At 41.3% G+C, this 14603-nt stretch overlaps 1 protein-coding gene across 2 annotated transcripts; it reads right to left on the reverse strand.

The window, feature by feature from the left end:
* Positions 1 to 273: 273 nt before the first annotated feature.
* On the reverse strand, positions 274 to 12378 carry LOC129854597 (butyrophilin subfamily 2 member A2-like). 2 transcript variants are annotated; one of them, XM_055921836.1, is made up of 12 exons: positions 12207 to 12378; positions 9623 to 9691; positions 8910 to 9272; positions 8537 to 8824; positions 8051 to 8179; positions 7418 to 7450; positions 7257 to 7289; positions 6905 to 6928; positions 6563 to 6583; positions 5459 to 5485; positions 5164 to 5190; positions 274 to 2159 (listed from the first exon to the last, which is right to left on the reverse strand). In XM_055921836.1, exons 2-12 carry the CDS (start codon positions 9687 to 9689, stop codon positions 1624 to 1626), a joined length of 1548 nt encoding a protein of 515 aa, XP_055777811.1. In that variant the 5' UTR covers positions 9690 to 9691; positions 12207 to 12378; the 3' UTR covers positions 274 to 1623. The 2 variants fall into 2 exon arrangements, with proteins under 2 accessions (XP_055777811.1, XP_055777810.1); XM_055921835.1 differs by lacking the exon at positions 12207 to 12378 and having other exon boundaries at positions 9623 to 10568.
* Between the last annotated feature and the right edge of the window lie 2225 nt (positions 12379 to 14603).

The following is a 14603-nucleotide window of genomic DNA, read 5'->3' on the forward strand; positions in this document are numbered from 1 at the left end:
GAGTTCTGTTATACTCACAGACATCATTCAAACAGTTTTAGAAACTTCAGAGTGTTTTCTATCCAAATCCAATAATATGCATATTCTAGCTTTTATGGCTTTGTAGCAGGCTGTTTACTCTGGGCATGCTTTTCATCCGGACGTGAAAATACTGCCCCCTACCCCAAAGAAGTTAAAGATCTGAAGATCTTTAATGTCAATAGCAGTCAATAATTAATTGTCACCTTATTCAGTCTAATTCTGATGGTCATAAAGTAATGCACGAACCCTGGCTAACAAGTTGAATCAGCAATGCACTAATTGGTGTAATTATTTATTTAGTAAATACCAAAATAATCACACAGAATTACATATATACACAGTATAGATAATACATCGATTACTAATCATGTCATGAAAAGCCCCTAACGGCTGGTTACACAAAAGAAGGGGGTTGGGTTTGAATGAAAGAGCGGCAGACTGAGGGACAAAGGGATTGGGTCTCTATCGGACCTTGAGAAGCTATGCTACTGTAAATACAGAATCTTATGCATTCTAATAATCACCCATTCAGAAAAGGAAAATGCAACATATATATTTACTCTGAGCTGCGCTTCGATAGATGGGTCGAAGATGGAAGACTGGTTTGCCCAGCAGAGATCACCATTGTCCTTTGAAGAATATTTCTGGTCGTAGTGTTGTAGAGCGGGTACGTCAAAGTACCCTGTCGTTCTTAGGAGATTGTCTGTCCTTTCCTAGGCCACATACGTTTACAGCTGCAGCTGATAACTCGACGTCTAGGATGTATCACTTCTTTAGTAAATAATTGTTCAATGTTCATACTAAGTTGCCATAATCAGTTTATGCTGTATTCTGGCTGGTCTAGTCGAAATACACCATTTCAGCGAGGTGATCATCACCTCCATGTTGAAATTCGCCCTTTTAAACATTAGGACGGCAGTCCTAACATTTCTGGAACTAAATGTTAATTTTGCTAGGTTGTAGTTGAAATTAGCCCTTTTAAACGTACGAACACCAGTCCTCACGTCATCGGGAACTAAGGTTAACTTCCGTCAACAGACTTTTGTACTGGGGGAGAGAAGGGCGTGTTTCATAGTTCTCAACCAATGTCTGTTCACTTGGGTGTGGCCACTGAGTGAGAATAGTTTACTCATGAAAACAATTCTCTCATTTAGAAGTTAAAATTACATTTAATCTTTTCACAAATAGTTTCATATTTAATTCCATGTGAATCTGATAACTAGAATGTGTAGACTTTCCAAGATACAATTTATGTCGTTCTATCATCAGATATAATGTCCCAGACAACAACTGATCTGACATCATATTCTTTAAGGACCAACGGACACTTTCAACTGGTTGAGAAAGGGAACTATTGTTCCATTCCCCAGCCTTTTGATATTACCATACTTTCTCTGTGGTAACACAGGGCTTTCCAGGAGTCCATTCTGTAGAGTGGAGAGAAAAGGAGGACAGGTATTTATGGGGGGGGGGTCATAAACCTCACCCATCAGGGAAACGTCATGACAGTAACACACACACTTGCACTCGCACACGCATACACACACACACACACACACACACACACATACAACCAGTATTTCAATGTTTGATATAAAACAGTTAGTCGGTGACACCTACAGGAGTGATGACCAGTGGGTCTGAGATATCAGTAATACCAGAATAAAAGAATGGATAGAGTTTCTCAGTGAAGGTGTAGCCAGTGAAAGAGTATATATGAGACCTGGCCTCTACATTGTAGAATGAGACCTGACCCTTCTCATAATCCACAAACACCCCCACCTTCTGGGGCTTCTCTCTCAGGGAGAGGATAACAGAGGGACCAGTGAAAGCCTTGTACTCTTTATTCCTCCGCCAAACAGTCCAGCATCCATTCTCAGGTTTCATGAAAATATACTTCTTCCTGTTGATGGACTCTCTGGCCACTCCTAAAGTCCACCCAGTCTTCTCCTCCACCTGCACCTCATAGTAGAATCTCCCAGAGGAGAAACCCTCCTTTCCCAGGACATAGTGAACAGTATCAAACCTCTCTGGGTTATCAGGGAGATTCTGTTTTATGTTTCCACGTCTCACTTGTTTCCTGTCTTCAGACAGGATGAGTCCGGGATGTGCTGTATCAGGATCTAGAGTCACATCCACTGTGGAGAGAAACATACACTTTATTAGAATAAACAAAATAAACATAACAATATGGGGGACTGCATTTTACTGCTCAGTACATTACTCTGGGACACATTAATAGTGATGTGCTGTATCAGGGTCTAGAGTCACATCCACTGTGAAGTAAAAAAAATAGTCTATAAAAATACAAACATCAGTATGTGGGAGGACATTTTACTGCAGGACTTACTGCACAGTACATTACTGTAGACATATGGTTATTGACAACAACATACAGTATACTGTACATATGAATGTGTGGTCATGTTATTTCAAGTAATACCTGTATGTGAAGATATTAATATTCATGTGAAACTCTAGTAGTGCTGGGCCATATGGTCAAAATATCATATCACAGTACTTGAAATAAATTGACGGTATGACAGTATTTTTTATGCTTTTGAATAATAAAAGTTCTGAATTTGCATTATGAGCAGTGCGTGGCAAAACATACATTCTAAGTGATTGCAATGGGTCTTTCTCTATTCTGATTGTTTTATACTGTTCAACTCAACCAAAAATATTTTTCAGCATTTTCATCCATTTCTGTATTTCATGCACTCATTTGAGATCATTTCCACAATGCCACGTAGGGCTGCACGATATGGGAAAACAATCTAGGTTTTATTTTTAAACGAATGGTGCAATTTTGATTTGACTTGCGATTTAGAGCAAAATACTTGGGTGAACTGTTGGAATCAAGGAAATAGAATGATTATTCCAATTCAATAGTTTGAATATAATAGTGGCCACTTTAAATACAGTGTTTGACATGACAACAAATGAAAATGCCAGGGAGGAGTTATTGTGACACGGTAGGAACCAAAGTGTTGACAAATGTTTCCTAGGGGACTCTACAATCTTTGGATACATTGCATGTTTTCTCTTAGCTACTTCATGTAGCATACATATTCTTGCTTTGCGTATTCCTCTTTGATTTAGAAGAAACTGGTGTGCAAAAAACATGCAGATATCTATTACCGATCAAAAGTTGTGACACATCTACTCATTCAAGGGTTTTTCTTTATTTTTTTACTATTTTATACATTGTAGAATAATACTGAAGACATCAAAACTATGAAATAACAATTATGGAATCATGGAGTAACCAAAAGATGTTTTTAAAAATAAAATGTATTTTAGATTCTTCAAAGTAGCCACCCTTTGGCTTGATGACCGCTTTTTTTGCACACTCTCTCAACCAACTTCATGAGGAATGCTTTTCCAACAGTCTTGAAGGAGTTCCCATAAATGCTGAACACTTGTTGGCTGCTTTTCCTTCACTCTGCGGTCCTACTCATCCCAAACCATCTCAATTGGGTTGAGGTCAGATGATTGTGGAGGCCAGGTCATCTGATGCAGCACTCCATCACTCTCCTTTTTGGTCAAATAGCCCTTACACAGCCTGGAGGTGTGTTTTGGGTCATTGTCCTGTTGAAAAACAAATGATAGTCCCACAAAGCGCAAACCAGATGGGATGGAGTATCGCTGCAGAATGCTGTGGTAGCTATGCTGGTTAAGTGTGCCTTGAATTCTAAATAAATCACTGACAGTGTCACCAGCAAAACATCCCCACACCATCACACCTCATCCTCCATGCTTCACGGTGGGAACCACACATGATCATCTGTTCACCTACTCTGCGTCTCACAAAGACACCGACACATTCAACCATGAAGGCCAGATTCACGGAGTCTCCTCTGAACAGTTGATGTTGAGATGTGTCTGTTACTTGAACTCTGTGACGCATTTATTTGGCCTGCAATTTCTGAGGCTGGTAACTCTAATCTACTTATCCTCTGCAGCAGAGGTAACTCTGGGTCTTCCTTTCCTGTGGCGGTCCTCATGAGAGCCAGTTTCATCATAGCGCTTGATGGTTTTTGCGACTGCACTTAAAGAAACTTTAAAAGTTCTTGACATTTTCCAGATTAACTGACCTGCATGTCTTAAAGTAATGATGGACTGTAGTTTCTCTTTGCTTATTTAAGCTGTTCTTGCCATAATATGGACTTGGTCTTTTACCAAATATGACTATCTTCTGTATACCACCCCTACCTTGCCACAACACAACTGATTGGCTCAAATGCATTAAGGAAAGAAATTCCACAAATGTACCTTTAACAAGGGACATCTGTTAATTGAAATGCATTCCAGGTGACTACCTCATGAATCTGGTTGACAGAATACCAAGAGTGTGCAAAGTTTTCATCAAGGCAAAGGGTGGCTACTTGAAGAATCTCCAATATAGAATACATGTTGATTTGTTTAACACTTTTTTGGTTACTACATGATTCCATGTGTTTTTCATAGTTTTGATGTCTTCACTATTATTCTACAATGTAGAAAATAGTACAAATAAAGAAAAATCGTGGAATGAGTTTTGATTTGTACTGTAGTTCTACACCATTACTGGGATTATCAGTCTGTATACAGTAGCTAGTTACGTTTGCTCTGACTCGGTACATTTATTAGCTAGCTAACGATTAGCATTAGCAGCTAACAAAATTAAGCCCAATTTGCTTAGAAAATAGAAACTATCTGTTTGCAGATGTAAGAAACACAAACGTATAGTGTAATTATAGAACGCTAGTGGATTTATATTAAGAAGCAAAGTGAAAACAGCATCGTTGTCATCAACATTGCTACCCATACTGCATCGATGCGGAGACTGAATGCAGTTGTCTCTTCGTGAGAGAAACAACAAATGCGCTCCATGAGTGACAGGGGGCGGGGCTAGGTCTGTGTGGAATGCGGCATGGAGAGAGAGAGAGCGGAGAGAGATGACTCAAGTAGCGAAGTAAACTATAAAAATGGACGTAACGCACGGCATATCACATTTAACAAACCAAACAGTCAAATACCGTTATAGAAAGTAAAGTTTAAAAAACAAACCTTTTCGTGCATCAATATTGTAAAATACGGTATGCCGCACAGCCCTAAACTCTAGGTGGGTGGTCTGGAGAGTACAACAAACACACTGACCTGCATGTTTTCTGATGGTTTCAAGTTCTACAATATAAAGAGAGAGAATGTCAGATTTGGGGATACCAGAAACTATGGTAATATAATATTACAGTAGAGTATACTGTGTGGTGCCCTTGGAACACTATGACAAATCTCCTTCTCTTAATCTCTAAACTTTATTGATAAGGTTTAGAACCAGAAACAAAGTGACATAGTGTAAAAATACATCCCTCTACCATAATATAGTATACCTTAAGCAACAAAAATATGATATGAAATATATTTTAAATACAATTCAGTATCATTAATTTACCTGGACAGCCCTTCATGTTTACTAAATCTGTGGGTAAATTAAAAATAAAACAAATTATAATTCTAGCTAATTAAAGTGAGAACATTTTGAAATAAATTAAAACAATATAATTCTTTGTGTGAACATTTCCATCGCAGTGAGTCAAAATGATTCCAATACAGGGATGTTTTACCACATAATTATGACTCCTCTGTGTGCTATTTGCACAATGCAAATTGTAAGCCCTTGGAAATGGGCTCTCCAACCCTGTTCCTGGAGACCACTCTGTAGGTTTTAACTCCAACCCTGTTCCTGGAGACCACCCTGTAGTTTTTAACTCCAACCCTGTTCCTGGAGACCACCCTGTAGGTTTTAACTCCAACCTTGTTTCTGGAGACCACTCTGTAGGTTTTAACTCCAACCCTGTTCCTGGAGACCACCCTGTAGGTTTTAACTCCAACCCTGTTCCTGGAGACCACCCTGTAGGTTTTAACTCCAACCCTGTTCCCGGAGACCACCCTGTAGGTTTTAACTCCAACCCTGTTCCTGGAGACCACCCTGTAGGTTTTAACCCCAACCTTGTTTCTGGAGACCACTCTGTAGGTTTTAACTCCCACCCTGTTCCTGGAGACCACCCTGTAGGTGTTAACTCCAACCCTGTTCCTGGAGACCACTCTGTAGGTTTTAACTCCAACCCTGTTCCTGGAGACCACCCTGTAGGTGTTAACTCCAACCCTGTTCCTGGAGACCACCCTGTAGGTTTTCGCTCCAACCCTGTTCCTGGAGACCCCCCTGTAGGTTTGAACTCCAACCCTGTTCCTGGAGACCACCATGTAGGTTTGAACTCCAACCCTGTTCCTGGAGACCACCCTGTAGGTTTGAACTCCAACCCTCTTCCTGGAGACCACCCTGTAGGTTTTAACTCCAACCCTAATCTAGTGCACCTGATTCTAACAATTTGCTTCTTAATAAGTTGAATCAGGTTTGTTACAATTAAGGTTGGATTGAAAACCTACAGGATGGTAGCTCGGCAGGATCAGGGTTGGAGAACCCTGGCTTAGAATATACATGTATGTATTATATATTGACCATAAGGGTCAAGTAATGCATCGTGCTCCTACTTACCCAGCTGATCAGCAAGTATCTCTGCAGACAAACAGATGAATTAAAGTCAATTAAAGCATTCTTAACGGTGAATAATTAATTCAACTATTTGTGTGGCAGGGGATGGGGACAGTAAAAACAATGTGATAAAAAGTATTAATGTCAAATATGTAAGGATTTTAAATCCATGAAACAAGCTGTTTTACTGCTATCCATTTCTGTAACATATTCATGTAATGGGAATTGTTTATCTCCAATTGTTGTTTGGTATAACATGAACACATCTCACATCCATGAAGAAGACAATTATTAAAATATGAACATATGACACATTGATGCACAGGACTGTTGGACACAACTTACTCAGCTTAGTGATGAGATCTTTCTCTACAGACATGAAAGAGAACCGTTAGAGTGAACATCCTTAATGAACACATCTCACATCCATGAAGAAGACAAGTATTAAAATATGAGCATATGACACATTGATGCACAGGACCATGAGTGTCAAACTCATTCCATGGAGGGCCTGGTATCTGCTGGTTTTTGGTTGTTCCTTTCAATTAACACCTAGACAACCAGGTGAGGGGAGTTCCTTACTAACTAGTGACCTATTCATCAATCAAGTGCAAGGAAGGAGTGAAAACCTGCAGACACTCGGCCCTCCATGGAATGAGTTTGACACATGTGCATAGGACTGTTGGACAATACTTACTCAACTCAAGTCTGAGTTCATCTTTAACTTGCTCTACAGAAATAAAATAAAAAACAGAAAACAGAGAACATCGTTAATGAACAAGAACCTCTGTGTTTTCTCTGATGAAGTTCCATTTCTGGAGGAGAAAACTGCATGTTTGACAGTAAGACACTACTTACCTATCTCTTGACTGTGTTTAGCGTTGGATGCATCTACAGACATAGAAATAGATAACAGTTAGAGGAAAGGTCCACTAAATGACCTACTCAAGATGTTTTCTGACAGCCAATTACACTGATTCAGGTAAACCAGGCACTGTGATTTAAATAATCCTTATATTAAATCTAGTATTTTTGTGGGGAAATAGAAATGTTTGCCCTATTCATAGAAATGTGCATGTTTTAATACAAAACCTTAAATACACCTGTCCAGTATCTGACCAATGTCTGCTTTTTACTTCTAAAGGTCAAACAGGGGGTGCTTATATTTGTCCTGTTTCACTGTATATACAAGTGGTTAACTTCTACGAGTGTGAGGTGTGAAGTGGAACTGTGTTTATTTGCATATTCTAACTCCCCTTGAGAGTGTGGTCACTGCCAGGGACCAGCCATTATTGACGGCGACCCTGGAGTAATGAGGGTTAAGTGCCTTGCTCAAAGGTAGATCAACTTAATTTTTTCACCTTGTCGGCTCAGTGATTAGAACTAGACAGCTTTGTTGTACCTAACTCCTTGTGTATGCCACTCTGTAAAACATTTACTGTAGAACATTTATATTAAGTCAAATGAACCCTTTAATTCATATTTTATTACCATAGTCATTGCACAAAGCAATCCAGCGCCAAATGGTGAAAGCTAATATGACCGTAAGGAAAATGCCCAGAGAGACAATCACTGCAATGGCCACATTCCATGTGTCTGTGTGAACAAGGATCAGCTCGCCTGCAAGACACAAATCAACTGAGATCAGAGACATGCTACCTAATAATAATAATAATAATAATAATAATGGGACATTTCACTCAAAGAAAGCTTTGTCAGAAGTTTAAAGACCTCAAATGTAAACTAATGTTAATGAAACCACAACCCATGACATCAGTTGTGTAGCTCCAGCAATATGCCTCAATGACAAATGAATGGAAAAGATGAGCACCATCTAATTTCCTGGTTTAATGTTGTGTTGATCTTTTCCATTAATTTGAGGTGGAGGCATACAGCTGGATCTACAAAACCAACGTGGTTTCATCTTGACATTAGAATACTTTAGAGTTCTAAACAATAATATGTTGTGTTACTCACTAGGGATGTGAAACTCTGTCTCCATCTTAATCACATCATAGATCTGTCTCTGTCTGACTCTACAGGTAAAGCGGTTGATGTCAGTCTCCTTTACGATGGTCTTTAGTTTAACTATGTAGAATCCCTCATAGTCCCTGTCTGTCTCTGACGGTCCAGCAGACAGAGTGACCCCTTCACTGTCCAGCCACTCCAACTCAGGCTCAGGGAACCAGCCGTTAGATACACACAGCAGAGTCATCCCTCCTTCTTTCTGTCCCTCAATGGAAACCTCTGGCTTGGATCCTATAGCTACAGACACAAAGGGAGACTGGAGATGAAGTACTGCTGAGATTGGGAGGAACATCATATGGGTTGTTGTATTTAAGAAATGTACCTCTGACGTAGACTTGAATGGTGGCATCATCATAATGTGTCTTAGACTGAACAAGACATTTATAACGTCCATCATCAGTGCCCTGTACCCTGGTCAGTTTCAAAGAGGTGTTGCCGTTCTTCAGTTCCTCTTTAAACAGCGATGTCCTTCCCCTGTAGGAGAGGATCTGATCAGGGTATTTGTCTCTGCCGTCTTGGTAGAGATGGACTCTAATGTTTGACTGAGTGTCTGGGAGGTTGATTCTGAACCAGTCAACTCTCATGTCCTCAGCGGTGATACTCGGTTTGATAGAACAGGGCAGAATGATGTCATCACCAGCCACAGCAACAATGGCACGAGTCGGACCAAGAACCTCAAACCTCTCTGGAAAGAAAAACAACCATTTAATATCAAAAGCGACCATTCACATCATCAGCTGTTGGTTCCTTTCAGACTTTAACAGACCACATTAAAGATCAACACCAAACCTGGCCCAAATACTTAAGGTTTGCTTGATTTAGCTTGGTTGCCAATGGAATAGCCTAGTACCGAAAGTGCATTGTTCATGCAAATCCTCACATCATTCATACACACACACACACACACACACACACACACACACACACACACACACACACACACACACACACACACACACACACACACACACACACACACACACACACACACACACACACACAGAGAGAGAGAGAGAACATGTGAGGTCACTCTACCAGAGCCTACTCTTTGGAGGAGAAGCAGGATATTGACACACAGACAGTCTGTCCAAGTCCACATCATTTCTGAAAGAGAGGATAACATACTGTATATAAATCATAAAGATTCTGAGCTCTAGACCCGCAATGTGATTCAAAGTAGGCGATGTTATGGATCATATGATATGATATGGATTTATTATACCTCCTGAGACCTCCTGAGACCACCTGAGACCTAAGACAGAAGACTACTTAAGACAGACATTCAAAAATATGTAAAACTTGGTCCTTTTATTTAATAATATCAAACATTTCTCCCATTATCTCCATAATCCCTGACAGCTGCACTGAGGGATATGACAGACAGACACACTATTTTATAACCTGAGGCCAAAGACTACTCAAGACAGATTTTCTTAAATATGCTAAACCTTTTATCAAGGCCTGTCTGGTTCTCACACACAGCTACTGCCAACCATCAACATCGACTTGAATATTAATTGCTGGGATTTATTCGAGTAAAGCATTTCTGCCATCAACTCTATTTTCCCTGACAGCTTTAAACACATATACAAATAATACTTATGATTAGATACACACAGATCACAATTGAGAAGAGTTTGGCTTAAAGCTCGCTCGCCTGTGGTGGAAAGACTGGAGAGAAAATAAATCTGGTGTGTCTACTGCAAGGCAGGGAAGTAGCTTCTACATAACTTGTTATCTTGTTATTCTTGTAGATGAGATGGAATCCACACTTTAATCAGCTTGAGTTGACTTATGAGGAAGTAGGTGAGAGGTGGCATAGTTTCTGGAAACAAAACTCTGACAAACTGACTACACTAAGATGTCACACATAGAGATCACAGGAGGCTGGTAAGGGGAGGACAGCTCATAATAATGGCTGCAGTGGAGTAAATGGAATGGTATCAGCAACATGGAAGCCAAGTCTTTGATGTGTTTGAGACCATTCTATTAATTCCATTCCAGCCATTAATATGACTCTGTCCTCCCAAATGAACGTGCCACCAGCCACCTGTGACAGAGATGCAAGCGATCGCTGAGGGATCATCCACTACCCTCAACCTGTTGTTTGTTCACTTTCACAGGATTGTTATTCTTACTCTCCTTTCAGTTTTTAACTCTGTCCTCTTTATATTACTATCCATGTCACATATTGATTGTGGCATCCACTGTGGTGGGTTGTTGACATGGACTACAAGAGAACCATGGCCTTATTGCACTTACATCAAGTTGACACTAGAGGGCAGTAGACACACACTGATCACAGTGACATGTCATTGCAGAGATGGAAGAGGAAGTGGCACATCCCACTCCCTAATTTATTTTTTCAATGGAAGTCAATGAACTAAGAAGACCACACCCATCTGCTATCGCATTGGTCTCTACGGGAGAGCCGCTCCCTTAAGTAGACCAGAAATGACAACTTTTTTTCATTGGTAAATGACAGTAGTCAACTATCTTCATTTATCCACCATCTTTGGTTATGTCAGAGCCTGTGGTGCTGTAGAGGTTAAAGCACATGATCATGTAGGGAAATACGAACTAGTTATATTATCCTATTTCAGCTCGTATTAATAAGAAATAATGTGGTACTACTGACTATTATATCATTGTACCTACAATAACTCAGCAAAAAAAGAAACGTCCCTTTTTCAGGACCCTGTCTATTAAAGATAATTCATAAAAATCCAAATAACTTCACAGATCTTCATTGTAAAGTGTATAAACACTGTTTCCCATGCTTGTTCAATGAACCATAAACAATTAATGAACCTGTGGAACGGTCGTTAAGACACTAACAGCTTACAGACGGTAGGCAATTAAGGTCACAGTTATGAAAACTTAGGACACTAAAGAGGCCTTTCTACTACCTCTGAAAAACACCAAAAGAAAGATGCCCAGGGTCCCTGCTCATCTGCGTGAACGTGCCTTAGGCATGCTGCAAGGAGGCATGTCTGTGGAACCTGTTCAGTTTATGTCTCAGTTGTTGAATCTTGTTATGTTGATACAAATATTTACACATGTTAAGTTTGCTGAAAATAAAATCAGTTGACAGTGAGAGGACATTTCTTTATTTATCAACTGCCTGATACTGTAACCAAACAGTGCTCTACATCATGGTTCTATGTGACCTGGTCAAAGCAGTGCACTATATTATGAGGTGTAGTAGGGTATAGTTTGAGATGAACCCTCACAGTTCCACCATACCAGTCTCAGAGCAGTACACTTTACAGTATGTGTATGTGTTGACCATGAGGGGGTGATCTGAGGCTATGTCCTTAATGGCATCTTATTCCCTACCCTATATGTTCTACTACTTTTGAATAAGGGCCCATAGGGATCCGTGTAGTAAACTGTATAGGGAATAGGGTGCCATGTGGGACACAAACTGACTGCTGAGACAGACAAGTAAAAGGAACAGGAAACATATTGTATTAAGTATGTAAAACATGATCCCAATACATATAACATACTACGTATAAAGTATTACATGTACTGTGGCACCCCAGAGAAACATCTGAAACATTTATCTCTATAACCCCATAATCATAATACATACATTACTTATCACAATACTTACAATTAGATGCTCGCAGATCACCATGAGAAAGATTTGATGGTTTCAATATAGTCAGGAAACAGGAAGGAAGTTGTGCACCTACTGCAAGGGAGGGCTATGATGAACCACCATGTGTTAGTAGGCAGCATGGTTCAGTGAGAATAGAACATTTTGCGGTAGAACTACCAGTATGTGAAACTTCTCAACATTGAGTATGCTTTAAAATGCCAGGATGTCATGCTCATTTAGTTTTCTTCTACGTACAGTTGTATGATTTATTTTTTTTACCTTTATTTAACTAGGCAAGTCAATAAAGAACAAATTCTTATTTACAATGACCGCCTACCCTGGCCAAACCTGGACGATGCTGGGCCAATGGTGCACCGCCTTATGGGACTCCCAATCACGGCCAGATGTGATACAGCCTGGATTCGAACCAGGGACTGTACTGATGCCTCTTGCACTGAGATGCAGTGCGCCACTCAGGAGCCCACAGCACACATACAGCATGCAGACTTTCACTGAGTGACTTATGCTCCGTACCTCATCCATACTGAATGTCCCATAATGACAGTGTCAGTTCCATACTATGTGGACTGCTGGCTTGGACTACAGGAGAACCAGGGCCTTCTGACACTGACATAAAGCACACTAGAGGGCAGTAGATACACACTGATCACAGGGACATGGTAGCTAAGCTTTGATACGTATGGTGCTGTAGAGAGGAAGAGCATTATCATGTTGGGAACCAGTCCTCTTCTACCATCTCTTCTCATCTACCTCCTGCTCCTCATGTAACTCCTGCTCCTCATCTACCTCCTGCTCCTCATCTACCTCCTGCTCCTCATCTACCTCCTGCTCCTCATCTAACTCCTGCTCCTCATCTACCTCCTGCTCCTCATCTACCTCCTGCTCCTCATCTAACTCCTGCTCCTCATCTACCTCCTGCTCCTCATCTGCCTCCTGCTCCTCATCTACCTCCTGCTCCTCATCTACCTCCTGCTCCTCATCTACCTCCTGCTCCTCATCTACCTCCTGCTCCTCATCTGCCTCCTGCTCCTCATCTACCTCCTGCTCCTCATCTAACTCCTGCTCCTCATCTACCTCCTGCTCCTCATCTACCTCCTGCTCCTCATCTACCTCCTGCTCCTCATCTAACTCCTGCTCCTCATCTACCTCCTGCTCCTCATCTACCTCCTGCTCCTCATCTGCTTCCTGCTCCTCATCTGCCTCCTGCTCCTCATTTAACCCCTGCTCCTCATCTAACTCCTGCTACTCATTTACCTCCTGCTCCTCATCTACCTCCTGCTCCTCATCTGCCTCCTGCTCCTCATTTAACTCCTGCTCCTCATCTAACTCCTGCGCCTCATCTACCTCCTGCTCCTCATCTACCTCCTGCTCCTCATCTAACTCCTGCTCCTCATCTACCTCCTGCTCCTCATCTACCTCCTGCTCCTCATCTACCTCCTGCTCCTCATCTAACTCCTGCTCCTCATCTACCTCCTGCTCCTCATCTACCTCCTGCTCCTCATCTGCTTCCTGCTCCTCATCTGCCTCCTGCTCCTCATTTAACCCCTGCTCCTCATCTAACTCCTGCTACTCATTTACCTCCTGCTCCTCATCTACCTCCTGCTCCTCATCTGCCTCCTGCTCCTCATTTAACTCCTGCTCCTCATCTAACTCCTGCGCCTCATCTACCTCCTGCTCCTCATCTACCTCCTGCTCCTCATCTAACTCCTGCTCCTCATCTACCTCCTGCTCCTCATCTACCTCCTGCTCCTCATCTAACTCCTGCTCCTCATCTAACTCCTGCTCCTCATCTAACTCCTGCTCCTCATCTACCTCCTGCTCCTCATCTACCTCCTGCTCCTCATCTACCTCCTGCTCCTCATTTGCCTCCTACAACTCTTCATCTTCTGTGTCCTTTCTCTCATCTCCCTCCTCTACCTTCACCTCCTTTTCTTATTTCTCCTCCTCCTCTCATTCCTCTCCTCCTCTGAGAGAGAACTCCCATCTCAGTCCCAGAGACAGTAATGTGTTTGCTGTGGTTAGTGGTGATGTGAGACTACTGAGACAGGCAGGAAACAGAACAGGAAACACTATAGTCTGTGCATCCCATAACACACTGCAGAGGAGAGAAAACACACCCACTCTGTTTCAGCCTTTGAAACAAAAGAATAGGCCTATCTACAATATGTAGTCCAAGAGGTGATAACTGCAGTAGATTTGATAAAAGGTGATAACTGCAGTAGGTTTGATTAAAGGTGATGACTGCAGTAGGCTTGATTAAAGGTGATAACTGCAGTAGGTTTGATTAAAGGTGATGACTGCAGTGGGCTTGATTAAAGGGGATAACTGCAGTAGGTTTGATAAAAGGTGTGATAACTACAGTAGGACTGTTAAAAGGTGATGCAGTAT

This window comes from Salvelinus fontinalis, chromosome 4 (genome assembly GCF_029448725.1).
Source record: "Salvelinus fontinalis isolate EN_2023a chromosome 4, ASM2944872v1, whole genome shotgun sequence".
Taxonomy (NCBI): domain Eukaryota; kingdom Metazoa; phylum Chordata; class Actinopteri; order Salmoniformes; family Salmonidae; genus Salvelinus; species Salvelinus fontinalis.

Bases quoted from the DNA above. Each gene is read 5' to 3' on its own strand.
- LOC129854597 (XM_055921835.1), bottom strand. From the start codon at position 9,710: ATGTTATCCTCTCTTTCAGAAATGATGTGGACTTGGACAGACTGTCTG. The intron at 6,584-6,904 runs GTAAGTTGTGTC...GTTTGTCTGCAG, and splicing joins AGATCTCATCACTAAGCTGA to AGATACTTGCTGATCAGCTG. The intron at 5,486-6,562 runs GTAAGTAGGAGC...ATTTACCCACAG, and splicing joins GATACTTGCTGATCAGCTGG to ATTTAGTAAACATGAAGGGC.